Source organism: Cetorhinus maximus, unplaced genomic scaffold, assembly GCF_964194155.1.
Source record: "Cetorhinus maximus unplaced genomic scaffold, sCetMax3.hap1.1 HAP1_SCAFFOLD_2279, whole genome shotgun sequence".
Taxonomy (NCBI): domain Eukaryota; kingdom Metazoa; phylum Chordata; class Chondrichthyes; order Lamniformes; family Cetorhinidae; genus Cetorhinus; species Cetorhinus maximus.
Window position 1 is genome coordinate 7,457 of NW_027598218.1, and position 17,366 is coordinate 24,822.

Below are 17,366 nucleotides of genomic sequence, written 5' to 3' on the forward strand. Positions count from 1 at the left end.
GGGCAGGTGGCTGGGGTTGATGGTGGGGAGGGGGGGGTGCAGACCACGCCGACTGATCCCGTGCACGTCAGGCTCCTCAAGTGTGAAGAGCTTGCATTCATATAGCGCCTCTCCCATAAGAAAGCACCCCAAAGAATTTGACACCGAGGGGCCAGGTGACCGAAAGCTCGGTCAGAGAGTTTAAGGAGCGTCTGCCAGGAGGAGGGAGAGAGAGGCTGAGAGGCCTGGGGAGGGAATTCCAGAGCTTAGGACCCCGGGGGCCTGTAATAGCCAAACTGAGCGAACTGAAAATCGAGGTGGGGTGGCTTTGTGCTAGAGGCAGAACACACTCCGAAATTGTCTCTCACACTGTCAGGTTCTGTTCTTAGCCACGAGAATTAAGACTAATTCTGATGTTTGATTAATGTTTCGGTGCCCCGGGTGAGTGAGATGTCCGAGGCTGGGTTTGCGTTGTACGCCTGTCTGTTTATAACTCTCCTCTAATTTAATCTATGCACTTGAAATGTAATAAAATAAATGATGCTTCCCTTTCGAATCCTTCTGAGGCTTTTTATTAACCTGGACTGGAAAAGCAATTAAACCTTCAGAAAGTCTCACAGCTCTTGGCGTTTTCGCCCTCGGGCCGGTCTCATCAATCGAGCACTTTCGGATCGAGTTGGTGAGTGGCTCCCGCAGCTCGTTCCCGCGGGTGCCATCTAGTGGCCAGAGCCTGCGGCTGCACCGTGACGGTTGACATAGGAAAATTGAATGGGAAATGCTGACGGGAAGGGCGGGGCAGGGGTGAGGTGGGGAGGTAAGAAAGAGGCCCGATTGACGTGACTGTTGATGGTGGAGCGTTTCCCTGCGAATCTCCCCGTGTCGGAGTTGGGGGGTGGGGGAGGCTGACCAGGTAAAAGTAGAGGACCCGCCGATGTTCTTAAACCAGGTTGACCATTTTTGTCTGCCAGCCTGTCCTGCTGTTTCCCCCACCTGCCTGCACTCTTGAAAGGATATTGGCAGCACAGGATCACTCGGAGTGTCCTGGAGTCTCCGTGAATCAAGGGATTAATATCCCTGGAGGAAGATGTTGGGTGGGGGGCGAGGGGGGGCATTAGAACAGATTGCACTCTCCATTTTGATTTGAGGCTTTTTGTCGAGAGTTTTGGAAGGTGTTGGTGCCCCTGCTCTTTCCTCGTGCCCCGACATTGGGTCGAATCTCCAACCAGCGCAAACAATGGGCATTTAGTGGGGGGGTGGGAAAAGAGGAAACTCCCCGGATGCGGATCACGATTAAAACGAAGAAACTGGGGGTTGCCACTCCACTGGTGCCTCGTGGGCCCAGATTAAAATTGGGGTGGGCGTGGGTCTGTCCTCAGGAGCCCAGGATGGAGTGGAGTGGCCAGGCAAGTGGGTGGTTGACCGAGGTCTGACCACGCACCCCGAAAGTGGCCACGTGTCCCAGCTAGGGAGCAGCCGGAGAGGGGAACTGCACCGAAATGTGGGCTGATGGGCCTTGAGGGGCATCGATGCTCCTCCAAGCGAGTTGAGCCTTTGTTACTGCGCCCGAGTGTGCTGGTTGATCTAAGGAGTTGTCTGAATAACTGATGGACGCAAACTGTTCTAGTGCATTCACGGCGAATTTACATTGAGGCACATCGACACTTACCCGAGTACGTGTCAAATGTCACACTCTGTACTTCACAAGTTCAACGTTACACTTTACGTAAATACACAAGCTGCTCCAGTCTGGACTTCCATCCACGCCTGCCTTTTGACCCTGAGGTGTTTTGACTAAAGATGTGACTGGGGCTGGGAAAATAGAGGTTCACCGGGCAGTCATGGGCCCTGTACGAACGGTGGCCTTTGCCCAGCGGGAAGTCGCTGATGACTACACGGGGGGAATGATGATGATGAGCAGATGCCCCTTGGAGTTCACCCGGAGCTGCACAGCAATGCCAGATTCATGTGCCCACCCTGCCTCCAATCACCCGCTAAAGGCCACGGGGAGAAGGGGTAAGAGGATCCTTCTGCCCCTCAATGGAAATTCATACCCACCAAAGCATTTTCCCAGACAATGGGTGTTGTCATTGCAGGTGAATGGAGTCGGCAGATTTGCGCACAGTGCGATCCCACAAGCCGCAAGTGGGACGCGTGACCCACTCTTGCTGCAGTTGGTTAAGTGAGGAACGTTGGCTCATAACACCAGGGAGGACTGTCCGCTGTCCCTGTTTAATGCAAAGGGCAAGATGGGGACCACCACAGGGAAATCAACACCACCCCCTTCATTGCCATGGCAGAGCAGGTCAGAGGCTGGGAATCTTGCGGCGAGTAACTCACCCCCTGGCTCCCCAAAGCCTGTCCACCATCTACAAAGCCCCAGTCAGGAGTGTGATGGAATACTCTCCACTTGCCTGGAAGGGTGCAGCTCCCACAACACAAAAACAAGACAAGGCTTAGGAGCAGGAGTAGGCCTTTCGATCCCTCGAGACTGCTCCGCCATTCAATAAGCTCATGGCTGATCCGATTGGGGTCTCAACTCCGCTTTCCTGCCTGCCCTCCAACCCTTGACTCCCTTGTCAATCCAAAATCCACCTAACTCAGCCTTGAATTAATTCAGTGACCCGGCCTCCACTGCTCTCTAGGGAAGAGAATTCCACAGACTAACAACCCTCTGAGAGAGAAAAAATTCTCATCTCTGTCTTAAATGGGAGACCCCTTATTCTGAAACTGTGCTCCCTTGTTCTAGATTCCCTCAAGAGGGGGAACATCCTCTCAGCATCCACCCTATCGAGACACCCCCCTCAGGATCTTATGTATCAATAGGATCACCTCTCATTCTTCTAAACTCCAATGGATATAGGCCCAACCTTTCCTCATAAGATAATCCCTTCACCCCAGCAATCAGTCGTGTGAATCTTCTCCGAACTGCTTCTGACGCAATCATATTCCTCCCTCTTAAGGAATGGGATCAAATCTGTGCACAGGACACCAGATGCAGTCTACTTAAGGCCCTCTACCGCTGCAGCGATACCACCCACCCTGCTTTTAAACTCCTCCAGCACCTATCACTCACTCAGATCTCTGTGCCCCCCCCCGAATGACCTCCTCCACATCCCTGATAATTACCGCTCCACCCTTGGTGGTCGTGTCTTCAGCTGCCCTGGGGGGCCCCCAAGCTCTGGAATTCCCTTCCTAAACCTCTCCGCCATCACCCGCGTCCCCTCTCCTTTAAGACGCTCCTTAAAACTGACTGTTTAAACCCAAGTTTCTGCTCACCTGCTAGCTCTGGCGTGTCAGTCCTTTGTCTGACAGATGATGCCCTGAAGCACCTGGTGTGGTTTTGTGCTGTACTACGGAATAAGTGCCAACTGATTGCGTCGTAAGTTATCTGTTTGCACTGGAGGGAAGACTGTGCCACCGGATCGGAAAGGAGCTGCAGCCAGCGTAGAGGACACCTGGATGTTGAAAGCAGAAAGGCAAGGCAGACGCCAAGGTTGTGTCTGTGCAGCACGGCCCCCAGGAGGTCACATGCTCGTGCTGTAAGCAGGTAGCCTTGCGCCTGATGTCAGAGGTAACGCAGTTACGTGTGGGAGTGTGTTTTGTTGTGTCTGCTTTTTAATCAATTAAGTGACGAGGGGGTGGTGGAGGGAGACAGAGTAAAATCGAGGCTTCACCTTCCTTTCCCCTCCCCCAAAGTGAAGGTTGGCAGTGCAAGCAAGGCACTGGCAGTAGGAGGAGGCGGTGAGCTAAATCAAGCAGAGATTAGCATCAGTTTTGCCTTCTGCACCCCATGGCCCTTGTTAGGTGTTGAATGAATGTTGGTATCCCCCCATACCCTATCCCAGTGAACAATCTGCATATGTGAGCTCAGAAAACTTGAGTTTCATTGACAGCCATTCAACTGTGTGGGGCATCACATTGAACCTGATCCTGTCCTTGATTGAGCTTTAAAAAGCTTTTTTTTTTGGAAGGTGTCGCCAGGTTTATTTGCCCCTCAACCAGAGGGAATTTGAGTGGTTTTGGCAGTGTTTAATGGGAAAATGTAGAGGGAGCTTTACTCTGTATGTGACCCCATGCTGTACCTGCCCTGGGAGTGTTTGATGGGGACGGTGTAGAGGGAGCTTTACTCTGTATCTAACCCCGTGCTGTACCTGTCTTGGGAGTGTTTGATGGGGACAGTGTAGAGGGAGCTTTACTCTGTATCTAACCCCGTGCTGTACCTGTCCTGGGAGTGTTTGATGGGGACAGTGTAGAGGGAGCTTTACTCTGTATCTAACCCCGTGCTGTACCTGTCCTGGGAGTGTTTGATGGGGACAGTGTAGAGGAAACTTTACTCTGTATCTAACCCCGTGCTGTACCTGTCCTGGGAGTGTTTGATGGGGGACAGTGTAGAGGGAACTTTACTCTGTATCTAACCCCGTGCTGTACCTGTCCTGGGAGTGTTTGATGGGGACAGTGTAGAGGGAGCTTTACTCTGTATCTAACCCCGTGCTGTACCTGTCCTGGGAGTGTTTGATGGGGACAATGTGGACAGAGCTTTACTCTGTACATGAGGGTGACCCAACTATTTACTTTAAGCAGATAATATTGTGACTGCTGCCTTAGGTTTACTTTCCTTTCTATTTTGTCTTCTTTCAGTTACATTGAGCGGGATGAGCAACAGACTGCTCTGCTTATTAAATCAGACAGAATCTAAAGCAGGGATGGTATGAAATTAGCACCTTGAGGGGTCTGTCTCTGTGAGGGTAAAGTGTCTGTGGAATGTTATTAACTGAGTCAGAGCTTTGACAAGCCCATTCTGTTCTGCTTTCCATCTGTCTATCAGCTTGGCCACAGATGGTCAAAAGTCTCTGACCAACCAATCACATGAGAGAACCGCCAGCAGCCAATCGGATTGTCCGTTTTGGATCCAGGCAGTCAGATGGTTGGATTCTGAAGTCGAACTACTTTTTAATTTCCTCAACCAGAGGGGAGACCTGAGTGTTTGGGGAGTGCAGTAATTTGCCTGGCAGGTTAACTGGTGTCAACCCGCCAGCTGGGGCTCTCAAGTTTATCTGGCCCCACACCACCAGGGAATTCCCAGGGTCGGTCACTGGCTGGAGTTGGCAGGTCTCGGGCGCAGGAATAGTGTTAAGCTTCGAGCACCAACTGTGGTCGAGAGTGCGGAGTACAGGCAGGCTTCCCAACCCTAATCGTTTTCACTGACCATTGTATGGAAACTCCAAAGGTGGTTGAATGCGGGTGGGTTCAAGCTAAGCGGTGATGCCCAGCACTGGCTTTCAGGCTATCACAAAACTCACCATACAGGCTCATTTAAGGCTAGATGCCTGGGCAGATTACTTGAGGTTGCCTGTTGAACCTGTAGCCCAGAAAGAAGTTGGCAATTTTTGTGGGTGGGGAAGAAATTTTGCATGACTTTTTTTAAAAGTAGTTCACCATCCACAGTCAGCTGATACATTTTAATGATTTTGTTTGGAAGCAAGCTCTCACAGAACCATCTAGTGGCCACCACCTGCAAGTGCACCGTGACAGTTTACATAGCAAAACTGAGTGGGAAATGTTGACATAGCTATTTACAATGGTAAGTGTGACATGAGAAGTGTATCAACAAATTGTAACAATGTGAAGAAGCTTGTGGACAGGAAGGGGTCATCTTGCAATTGCTCAAAATATGTCGTGGGACCCATTTCCCAAACTCCATTTCCACTTTTGCTGATAAATTCCTGGACTTAATGTTCCGATTTGTAATTGTACCCTTTTCATTTTCTGTGTTTCTTCATGAGTTGGAGGACAATCTTTCAGAGTTCCCTTTCTGTTGTATGAGGGACTAAGGCCTCACCCTGTATATTTTTATTATAAAATATATAGAAAAATGCTCATCCCTATCTCTAATAACTTAAAACTGGACAAAGACCTAAAATGGCTGAATCTATGTCTGTCTGTGACCCCTGAACAAAAGGAGCTACCTGACAGTATCGGAGAAACTCGCACCTCATTATCTCGGAAGAGCCATCAACGACACATTGTGGGCTGCACAGACCAAATTCAAAGAGAACTATACAAAGGCCACCTGCATTTCATAACCCAGGCAGGCCAACAGGAATCTGCTCATCTGCTAAGGCAAAGGGCCTTGCAACCTTCCTTTCAATTCTTCATGGTTGAGACATTCCACAAGATCGAGGACCCAGGCAAGGGATACACAAAGCCAGAGTGGAGATCTGGGAGTCATGTGACATGGACCTCTCGTTTGTGGAACTGCAAAGTCAGTCTGCCATTTTACCATCTAACTAGCAGCATCACAGGCAAAGAGCTCTGGCCCAGGTTGGACACTTGGCCCCATCTATACTACTTCTGCTGGAAAGCCTGTACCATCACCTACAAGACGGATTCATCTCTGCATGCCTATCTCACCATGTGAAGTGAACACCACCGGTGAATTATCCAGCATTGGTTTTCAACCCACCGACCTCCGTGAAGTAATACCTTATTGGGCTTTGATTCTGGACTCTGGAATCCACGTGAAACAATATTTCTTTTCTCTGTGGTCTCTGCACTGTAAATCTTTCTCTATCCCTCCTTTACTGTATGAATGCAAAGGCGGCATGTGGTGACTCCCCCTCCTGCATTTTGTGTGTGCAAATAAACTAACCCTTTGAGCTCATCCTGTCTCGGGTTTGCAGTGGGGTTATTAATAAAAAATTGGATCACATCAAAACCAAGGGGTTGGGAATATGCCGCTTTTAAAGAGGGAAAACAAATCAAAAACACTTTTCTGTTTACAGCTGGGTGGTGAGAGGAGAAACTAGTGCTGTTTAAATTAACCTCCCCCTCCTGTCCAACAGTTGGTTGACTAAAAACCTCTTAACCTCAGCACTGGCCTCACCAAATTCAAAGAGAACTATACAAAGGCCATCTGCATTTCATAACCCAGGCAGGCCAACAGGAATCTGCTCGTCTGCTAAGGCAAAGGGCCCTGCAACCTTCCTTTCAATTCTTCATGGTTGAGACATTCCACAATATCAAAGACCCACCCACAAAGACTAAGGCAGATCCCAGGTTGAAGCCCTGCCCTGTGTTGAGCTGATCTGAGGCTTCAACAACGGGGAGGTGGTGGCATAGTGGTATTGTCACTGGCTAGTAGTCCAGAGACCCGGGGTAATGCTCTGGGGAGCCGGGTTTGAATCCCACCATGGCAGTGGATGGTGAAACTTGAACTCAATAAAAATCTGGAATTAAAGGTCTGATGATGACCGTGAAGCCATTGCCGATTGTCGTAAAAACCCCATCTGGTTCACTAATGTCCCTTTAGGGAAGGAAATCTGCCGTCCTTACCCGGTCTGGTCCTACATGTGACTCCAGACCCACAGCAATGTGGTTGACTCTTACATGCTCTCTGAACAAGGGCAATTAGAGATGGGCAATAAATGCTGGCCCAGCCAGTGACGCCCATGAACGAATAAAAAAAATACATGTCCAAGATAAGGCCACAGAGAGTCCAGCTTTGCAACTGGTGGTCACTAAACAGAAAGCCAGGGGCAGAACATGTCAGAGTTTTGATAAAGATTGGTGGCGATGCCTCTGTAGTGGAATAGTCAGGTACCTCTTGGATGAAATGCCGGTGGGGGTTGGGAACCTGGACTCTGGTGAGAAGGCAGCACCGCCAGGAGAAAAAAAGGGGGGGTACCATCGAGTCATTGTTCAGGATGGGACTTTTTAAGGTGGGGATTAATTTATTCAGCACAGTGGGTTTTCAATTTGCCCCAAGTCCCTGCCACTAAACTCTTAATAAAAAAATGTACCGTACATCTGAAGCTACTTTTCTGCCATCTGCAGCTTGCCTCACACTTGCTTTGGGGCTGGTCACTGGAAGTCTCTCTACCTCTGTTTGTATATTATGACCCTTTATCATAATCAGAAGAAATGGGGGCAGGGCTAGGCCATTCGGCCCCTCAAGCCTGCTCCACCATTCACTGAGATCGCGGCTGATCTGATTGTGGCCCTAATTCCACTTTTCTACCTGCCCGCACCCCCACCCTTAACTTCCTTGTCGATCCATAATCTGTCTAACTCAGCCTTGAATATACTCGATGACCCAGCCTCCACTGCTCTCTGGGGAAGAGAGTTGCACAGACTAATGATCCTCAGAAAAGAAATTCCTCCTCAACTGTGCCCCTAAATCTAGGTTCCCCCACGAGGGGGAAATATCCTCGCAGTATCCACCCTGTCGAGCCCCCTCAGAATCTTACATCTTTCAGTAGGATCACCTCTCGTTCTTCTAAACTCCAATGGGTTACAGGCCCAACCTTTCCTCATAAGGCAAACCCCTTCATCCCAGGAATCAGCCGAGTGAACCTTCTCTGAACTGCTTCCAACGCAAGCATATCCCTCCTTAACGTATCACAGAATCTTTACAGTGCAGAAGGAGGCCATTCGGCCCATCAAGTCTGCACTGGCTCCCTGAAAGAACTTAGTCCCACTCCCCTGCCTTATCCCCGTAACCTTGCGCACACTATCTCTGTTCAGGTAGCAATCCAATTTCCTTTTGACTACCTCGATCGAACCTGCCTCCACCACCACCGCCCTCTGGGCAAAAAAAAAATTTTCCTTGCAACGCCTTTACTCCTTTTGCCAATTATTTTGAGACCGAAACTGTATGCGGGCAGTTATAGGCAGATACCCGTATAGACAGAAGACCACCGTGGTTGGGGGAGGATGGGGGGAGCGTTTTGTGCCCGCAGCCCATTTCCCCCAGCCCCCGACTCCACCCCAAGCTGAGCTGCCGCTGTCACTGCCACACGGGGAGGTCTGAGGGCAGGGCAATGGGCTGAATGATGGACGCCCCCACCCCCATGCAAGTTAAACCCACCGCCATTTTAAATCAACAGTCTTACGGGAATATGTGGAAGGGCAATATCCTTACCCCCTCACCCTGCTTCTGGGCAGAGTTAATGTAGAATGGAGACAAGACGTTAGAGAATAAAGGGATTTCGCACCTCCACTCCACACCTGTTTATTTTATATTTAACCAGTTCAGTCCATGGACAAAACTCTTTCATCACCGTCCACAGTCTGAGGAAATGATTGTTCTTCTCCTTTAAGACTGGAGAAGTTGGGATTGTTTCTCCTTGGAGCAGAGAAGGTTAAGGGGGAGATTTAATTGAGGCGCTCAAAACGATGAAGCGTTTGGATAGAGTAAATCAGGAGAAACTGTTCCCAGTGTCAGGAGTGTCGGTAACCAGAGGGACACAGATTGAAGAGAATCGGGAAAAGAGCCAGAGGGGGAGATGAGGAGAATGTTTTTTTTTTACACAGCGAGTTGTTGTGATCTGGAAGGCGCTGCCTGAAAGGGCGGTGGAAGCAGATTCAATAGGAACTTTCAAAAGGGGGGAATTGGATAAATACTCGAAGAGGAGAAATTTGCAGGGCTGTGGGGGGCGGGGGAAAGGGTGTGAAATTAATTGGATAGCTCTTTCAAAGAGCCAGCACAGGCACAATGGGCTGAATGGCCTCCAGCTCCAAGGTTTCTCGGGCGTAGAAGAGGAGTCGATGGCCACAAGTTAACGGCCGATCTGAATCCATGGAAGGAACACAAGCTTAGAACATTGCTGAATCAGTCTGGGAGGTTGGCGGCCAATGAAATGGCGGGAAATCTGTACCAGAGCGAGCGAATTATTTTGGCCAATTAGATCGGCAGGTGGTGATTCCAAAATTGGCAGTGATGACCCATTCACCAGAACGTGGCATCGTCTGTGGTTAGGAACTCAGAAACGCTCCCGACCAATTTTCAAAATTACGACAATCTTATTTCACACAGGAAGGCAGAGCCCAATGGGTTAGATAACAGGAGCATCGTACATAACTCAGTCCCCCATCTATACAGTCGCACATTTTACCCTTATTTCCATTAAACGCAGCCTGCAGGTTATAATAAAACCGTCCCCGTGAAAACACATCACCTCCCCCACCGCCCCCCACCGCCTCCCGTCTTGGCTGCAGAATCTTCATGGTCAAAAAGGCTGTTGTCACAAGCGTGACACGTTTACATAGCTCGTTCACATTATAAACCACAGTTACATAGATTCCACATAGAGAAAGCTGGCAGGGACCTGATTGCTGCGAGCAGATCCAAAATCGTTTTCACGTATTAACAAACCGAGAGCTGTTAAAATGTGCCCATTTGACCCAGAGAGAGAGAAAGAGAGAGAGAGAGAGAGGGAGAGAGAGAGAGAGAGAAAAACAGAAAAAAATTCAGTAAAAACACAAGATTTTTCCTCAAATGTACAGCTTTTACTGGACCGGTCCTGGGGCTGAATTTAATTTAAAGTCGTTTTACAGGATGGCTGGTGTGGATATATATATATTAAAAGATTTTTTTTTCTGTTTTGTGGGGTTTTTTTCTCCAAATTTAGAACTCTGCAGCACCAAAAACTGTCCACCGTCGCTTGAGAACATGGGGGTGGCAGGGGGGGGAGAAAGGGGAGGGTGGAGGGGATGGAGAGGGGAGGGGAGGTGAGGTGGGGAGGGGAGGAGGGGGGGGTTGAGATTCATTTCCACTGTTCCGAAGGGGGCTTGTCCAACCACTTCCAGCCCCCGTTAGAAGAGTCCTGTCGGCCAGTGGCACTGCTGCCGGTAGCCCCGGTGCTGGAGGATGAGGAGACGTGGGCGTTGTGGTACTTGCGCATGTGGCGGTACAGGTCCCCGGACTGGGAGTAGCGGCGGAGGCAGAAGCGGCAGCTGTGGGGCCGCTCGCGGGTGTGCACCAGCGCGTGGCGCTTTAGGCTGTAGGTGCAGGAGAAAGTTTTGCCGCAGGCGGCGCAGGTGGGCAGGTCGTCCTCGGAGCCGGGCGGCGGGGGCAGGTCCTGGAAGTAGAGCTTGGCAGAGAGGGCCAGGGCGTTGGAGCCGCTCAAGTCCGGGTAAGGCTTGCCCTCGACGCCGGAGGAGGGCAGCCCGGCGCAGTACAGGCCGTGCGGGGGGTAGCCGTCGTCCTCCGAGGGCATCTCGTCCTCGTCCGAGATGACGATGTGGCCGGCCTGGGGCGGGGGCTCCAGGGGCGGGCAGCCGGGGGCCGGGAAGACATCTTCGAGGCGCGGGCAGCAGGCCGCGGCCTCCTCCTCAGGCAGGTCCTCGCCGTCCTCCGAAAACAGGTCGTCCTCCACCTTGACCGTGATCAGGTCCCCGTCCTCCCCCTCCTCCTCCTCCGCCAGGGGCCGGGGGCACACCCCTGGTCCGCCCCTCTCCGCCGAGGCGTCCTGGTCCCCGTGCCAGGGGGCGGGGGCACCGCCCTCCAGCGAGCGGGGGGCGACTCCGCCGGGCATGGCCGACTCGGTGGAGGAGGAGGGGCTGGCCAGGACGTTGCCCAGCTTGCTGGCGTAGGCCTCGGTCTCCATGCCCGGCTGGGTGGTGTCGGCGGGGTCCGAGGGCCACTGCCCCAAGTCCCGGTCGGCGATGGCGGGCTCCAGCTGCGGGACGGGCGGGAGCGCCTCCTCGGCCCGGCTGGAGGCGTAGGGCGGGTCCGGGAGCGCCAGCTGCGCCGCCAGCGCCCCCTTGTAGTCGGCGGAGAGGCCCGAGGTGCCGGGGCCGGCGAGCGACTCGTCCTCCTTCCTGGTGCTGTCGGCCTCGGCCAGGGCCCGGGCCTTCAGCCGGTTCTTGCAGACCTTGACGATGTCGTTCATGTGCAGGAAACTGGCGGCCGCCAGCACGTCCTCGGTGGGCGCGCCGCCAAAGCGCAGGCGTCCCTCGTACATGAACTCCAGCAGCAGCGAGAAGGCGGGCGCCGTGACGATCTCGTCGTCCAGGCCCACCACGTCCCGCTTGCCCGCCGTCTCCTCCTTGTAGAACATGTGGAAGTAGGTGCTGAAGGAGGCCAGCACCGCCCGGTGGGCCTGGAACTGCACCGCTCCCACCAGCACCGTGCAGTCGCACAGGAAGCCCTGGTGCCTCTGGTCCCGGAGGCTCTGCAGCAACACGCGGCCATGATCGGGGAACTCCATGAGCGCTCGGCGAGCTGACAGTCCTCTCAGTGCCACGCCAAGCTCCGAGCCTCGCTCATCCTAGAGTGGGGTGGGGGGGGGGGAACAAAGTGACCATCAGCATTCGTCTGACACAGAACTTACAACCGAGCAGCGCTCTGGCCCCTGCGCCGACGCTCCGCCTGAACCTCCTCCTCCCACCCCGCCTGCAGGCAGGCCTGAATTTCTATAGCGCCTTTTGCAACCTCCAAAGAGCCAAATGAACCACCTTTTCCAAAGCCTAATCTCTGTTGTAATGTAACTCGCGCGCACAGCAAGCTCCCACAAACAACAACGTGACCATGACCCGGATCACCTTTTTTTTTTGTGTGTGGTGACGTTTTAGTGGCTGAGGGATAAATATTGGGCCCAGGACACCGGGAGAACTCACAGCCCTCCACCCCCCCACTCAAAGCTCTTCAAAATGGTGGTCGTGGGATCTGTGACACCAGACCAAAATGGCGGACGGGGCCTCGGTTTAACACCTTATCCCAAAAGAGGGCACCTCCGACAGTGTCGCACTCCCTCGGTATTGGCACTGGGAGTGCAGGCCTATATTGTGGGGCTCCAGTCTCTGGAGTGGGACTCAGACCCTCGACCTCCAGACTCGGAGGTGAGTGGGCTGTCCACTGAGCCACAGCTGATACCCCAGATCAGGAAGGGACAACAGACATATAAACAATAACAACTACCACTTATATTAGACAGGAGGCCATTCAGCCCCTTCAGCCTGTTCTGCCATTCAATTCAATCGTGGCTGATCTGTATCTTAGCTCCATTGACCTGCCTCAGTTCCCTAACTGTTAATTGCCTTACCCAACAAAAATCTATCACCCTCAGTTTTGACATTTTCAATCGACCCCTCAGCCTTGACAGGTTTTTGGGGGAGGGAGTGTTCCAGATTTTCACTCCCCCCTGTGTGAAGAAGCGCTTCCTGACATCACCCCTGAATGGCCTGGCTCGAATTTTAAGGTTCTGCCCCCTTGTTCTGTGCTCTCCCCCCACCCCCTCCCCCACCACCCACCAGAGGAAATAGTTTCTCTCTATCGACCCTATCGAACCCTTTAATCGTCTTAAACCCCTCGATTAGGTCACCCCTTAATCTTCCACACTCAAGGGAATACAAGCCTAGTCTGTGCAACCTGTCCTCGGAGTTTAACCCTTTCAGCGCCAGGATCATTCTGGTGTTTCTGCTCCACACAAGCCCCCTCCCACCCCCTCTTCATCTCACCCTGTCGACATAGCCTTCTATTCCTTTCTCCTTTATGTTTATCCAGCTTCCTCTTTAAACGCATCTATTACTAAGGGGATAAGGGGAGATGGTGGAGTAGTGGTATTGTCGCTGGACGAGTATACCAGAGACCCAGGGCAATGCTCTGGGGACCTGGGTTCGAATTCCAGCAGTTGGTGGAATTTGAATTCAATTAATAAACCTGGAATAGCAAGCTAGTCTCAGTAACGCTGACCATGACAGCTATCTTCGATACCCATCTGGTTCACTCTTGTCCCTTTAGGGAGGGAAATCTGCCGTCCTTACCCGGTCTGGCCTACATGTGACTCCAGACCCACTGCAACTGTGGTTGACTCTTAAATGCCCGAGCAAGGTTAGCTCAAGAGGCAATTAGGGACGGGCAACAAAATGCTGGCCTTACCAGCGATGCCCACACCCCCGTGAAGGAATAAAGAAAAATTCACCTCGACCACTCCCTGTGGGAGCGAGTTCCACATTCCCCCCACTCTCTGGGTAAAGACGTTTCTCCTGAATTCCTGATTGGATTTATTAGTGACCATCTTATATTGTTCTGGAACCTGCTCAACGCCCCCCCACACACAATTACAGAACGATATAAGAGGGGGCCAATCTGGTACACCTTTGAAAGAGTTTGTTTGCACTTTCCACATACCGACTGCATTATAGAGAGCAGAATATTGCACCATTAAGAAGGCTAATTAGCCCCACGCCCATCCTCTGCTCCTCCTTCCCCCACAGCCCTGCAAATTTCTCCTTTTCAAGTATTTATCCAATTCCACCCTTTTGAAAGTTCCTATTGAATCTGCTTCCACTGCCCTTTCAGGCAGCGCCTTCCAGATCACAACAACTCATAGAAACATAGAGAAACACACATAGAAAACTCGCTGCGTTAAAAATTGTCATCTCTCCCCCTCTGGTTCTCTTTTCAATTCTCCTCAATCTGTCCCCCCCACCCACCGCCACTTGGGTCACCGACCCTCCCGCCACTGGAAATAATTTCTCCACATTTACTCGATCAAAACAACTCACGATTTCGAACGCCCGGCTAAATCACCCCTTTAATCTCCACTCTTCAGTGGAACAATCCCAGCTTCGCCAATCTCGCCACATAACCAAAGTCTTTCAGCCATGACCACCAGACTCCTAAATCTCCTCTGCACCATCTCGCAGGCCTTGACATCACCCCCCCGCCACCCTGAATAGTGGTGCTCGGAACTGAACAGAGCACTCAGCTGAGGCCGGAACTTAAAGAGTTTTATAAATTTTTTAACCTATCTTCCTTGCTTTCGATCGATGTCTTTACCTATCTAGCCAAGGATGCTGTGAGACTTTTGCCTTAAGCAAGAGTCTCAACTTGCTCCGCCACCTTCAAAGTCCCCCTGTCCCTGCACTCCTTTTAGGACGTTTAGGGATTTTAGTTCATATCTTCTTTTTTTTTTCATTTATTGTTCATCCCTTGTTCAGAGGGCATTTTAAGAGTGCTTTGGGTCTGGAGTCACATGTAGGCTAGACCATGTAAAGGGGCATTAGTGAACCAGATGGATTTTTACGACAATCGGCAATGGTTTCATGGTCATCATCAAGACTTTTCATTCCAGATTTTTACTGAATTCAAATTCCATCTGCCCTGGTCTGGTCCGAACCCCAGTCCCCAGAGCATTACAGTGGGTCTCTGGAATACCAGTCTAGTGACAATACCACTGTCTCTCATTCTTCCTTCCAACGTGTCACATTTTGCTGCTTAATGTTTCATGTGACTGCCCGTTTTACCAGTCTGTCCGTCAGTGAAAAAGAATCTACTCTGTCCAACGCCTTCATAACTTTAAAGTTCTGCATCAGGTTTGCCCTTGTCTTTCCATTAGAAAAGGGTCCCAGCCTGTTCAGACTTTCCTGATAGTTACGCCCTCTTAGTTCTGGAAATCCTTGCAATTCTTTTATTTTTCTACTTTCTAAGTACTGACTGCAGTTTAGAGACCAGAACGATGCACCACTAACATGGCCAATACACCGAAAAATGCCCCAAGGCGCCTCACAGGGTTTGTTAAGACAACATTTAAAACTGAGAGGCAAGGGGTGATCAAACAGTCAACTGGTCAAAGAGGCCAATTATAAAAGAGAGAGAGAGAGAGAGAGAGGGGCGGAGAGGTTTAGGGAGGGAATTCCAGAGCTTAGGGCCCCCAGGCAGCTGAAGGCCCGGCTGCCAATGGGATGCTTGAGAGGCTGGAATTGGAGGAGGCAGAGATCTCGGACGGTTGTAGGGCCTGGAGGAACTTACAGAGATAAGGGAGGGTTGCAGGGCCTGGAAGTGGTTACAGAGACAGGAAGGGTTGTAGGGCCTTGGAGGAGGTTACAGAGATAGGGAGGGTTGTAGGGGTTGGAAGAGGTTACAAAGATAGTGAGGGTTGTAGGAGATTACAGAGATAGGGAGGAATGTAAGGGCCGGAGGTTACAGAGATAGGGAGTGTTGTAGGGGCTGGAGGAGTTTACGGAGATAGGGAAGGCCGAGGACTTGGGTAGGCTGGAATTTGAAAGCAAGGATGAGGATTTTAAAAAGGAGGAGTGGCAGGACCGGAGAGCTGTAAATAAAAGTTATGGAGGCCGTCCCCTTCTCCACATAAGGCAGCCACCCTTGGTTCGATGGCTGTTCCAGTGGAATGCCATGTTGGCAAGGATGTTCCATTAAGCTAGCGCCTCTATGAATGGGGCTGGTTGGACAATTAGTTGCCCCTTGAGGGGATCTGATTGGTTAGTTGCCCCCTGAGAAGAGCTGATTGGTCAGTTGCCCCCTGAGAAGAGCTGATTGGTCAGTTGCCCCCTGAGAAGAGCTGATTGGTCAATTGCCCCCTGAGAAGAGCTGATTGGTCAATTGCCCCCTGAGAAGAGCTGATTGGTCAATTGCCCCCTGAGAAGAGCTTATTGGACAGTAGCCCCCTGAGAGGAGTTGATTGGTCAGTTGCCCCCTGAGAGGATTTGATTGGTCAGTTGCCCCCTGAGAGGAGCTGATTGAACAGTAGCCCCCTGAGAGGAGCTGATTGGTCAGTTGCCCCCATTAGAGGAGCTGATTGGTCAGTTGCTCCCTGAGAGGAGCTAACTGGTCATTTCCTTCGGCCCCAACCTCTCCCAAACGCCCACAGCCTCCCTCAACACCCACCACCCCCACCCCCCCTCCCTCCCTCCCTCCTCCTCCTCCTCCTCCCCCTTCCCTCAGAACCAAACCCCAACCCCACCTCCCCCAAACCCCCCCCCCCCCCACCGTGAGGAGCTGACCGGTCAGTTAGTTGCCCTCTGAAATGAGGTGATTGGTCAGTTGCCCTCACACGCCCTCGCCCCATTGGCTGCTCCACAACAGAAAGACCCACCCACTCTGCTCGGTGATTGGACGCGGGCTCCGGTCCAGCCCGCCAATGGGTGCTGTCCAGGGGGTCGCGGCCGCCGCCTCCGATTGGTCGATAGGACTGTCGCTCAGGTCGGGGGTCGCTTTCGATTGGTCAGCCGCGCTGTCAATCAGTGTCGGCGCCGCTTTCCGATTGGCTGGCTCTCACAAACCGCTGCCGTGGGGGGGAAGTGGAGATGGGGGGGTTAACAAAAAAATAACCGATGGGGGAATAATCTCAGAGCGGTCGGTTCCCCCCCCACTGGGTTCCGTCCCCGCTTCCCCCTCCCCCTCGGCCCCGGGAGGCCGACACCGGCCGCTTCCCCCTCGGAGAAAACCTTCCAAACGCGGAGCCTTTGCTTTCCGTTGGAGTTCAGTGCGCAGCCGCAAACCCCTCCCCCCACCCGGACCGGAAACGGCCCCGGTCTCGCGAGATCCCCGCAGCCTTCGCCATGGCAACGCCAACGAGGCGGCTCCGGCGTGCAAGAACGGACCTCCGCCGCCGGCCCTTCAAGCGCTGAGCTGGCGGCAGCGCCATCTGGCGACTGGGAGGACTCCTCCTCCTCCTCCTCCATACCACCTCCACTTCCACAACCTCTCCTCAAGATGGCTTTTTAATCTATTTTTTTGGTTGAGGGATTGTGTACTCCCCTACTGCAACCTCCCCTTAAAGCATTGGCTTTACAGCCTTTTATTGTTTAAAATTAAATTTTAAAATGTTGGACAGTTTGGGCCTATATCCATTGGAGTTTAG

The 17,366-nt window shown here is 52.1% G+C and overlaps 1 protein-coding gene across 2 annotated transcripts; it reads right to left on the reverse strand.

Annotated features, from left to right (window-relative positions):
* Positions 1 to 8,879: 8,879 nt before the first annotated feature.
* LOC144677177 (zinc finger and BTB domain-containing protein 3-like) lies at positions 8,880 to 16,921 on the reverse strand. 2 transcript variants are annotated; one of them, XM_078537367.1, is made up of 2 exons: positions 16,603 to 16,921; positions 8,880 to 12,029 (listed from the first exon to the last, which is right to left on the reverse strand). In XM_078537367.1, the coding sequence occupies exon 2, from the start codon at positions 11,967 to 11,969 to the stop codon at positions 10,524 to 10,526; it is 1,446 nt and encodes a 481-aa protein (XP_078393493.1). In that variant the 5' UTR covers positions 11,970 to 12,029; positions 16,603 to 16,921; the 3' UTR covers positions 8,880 to 10,523. The 2 variants fall into 2 exon arrangements, with proteins under 2 accessions (XP_078393493.1, XP_078393492.1); XM_078537366.1 differs by having other exon boundaries at positions 16,599 to 16,920.
* Positions 16,922 to 17,366: the final 445 nt, after the last annotated feature.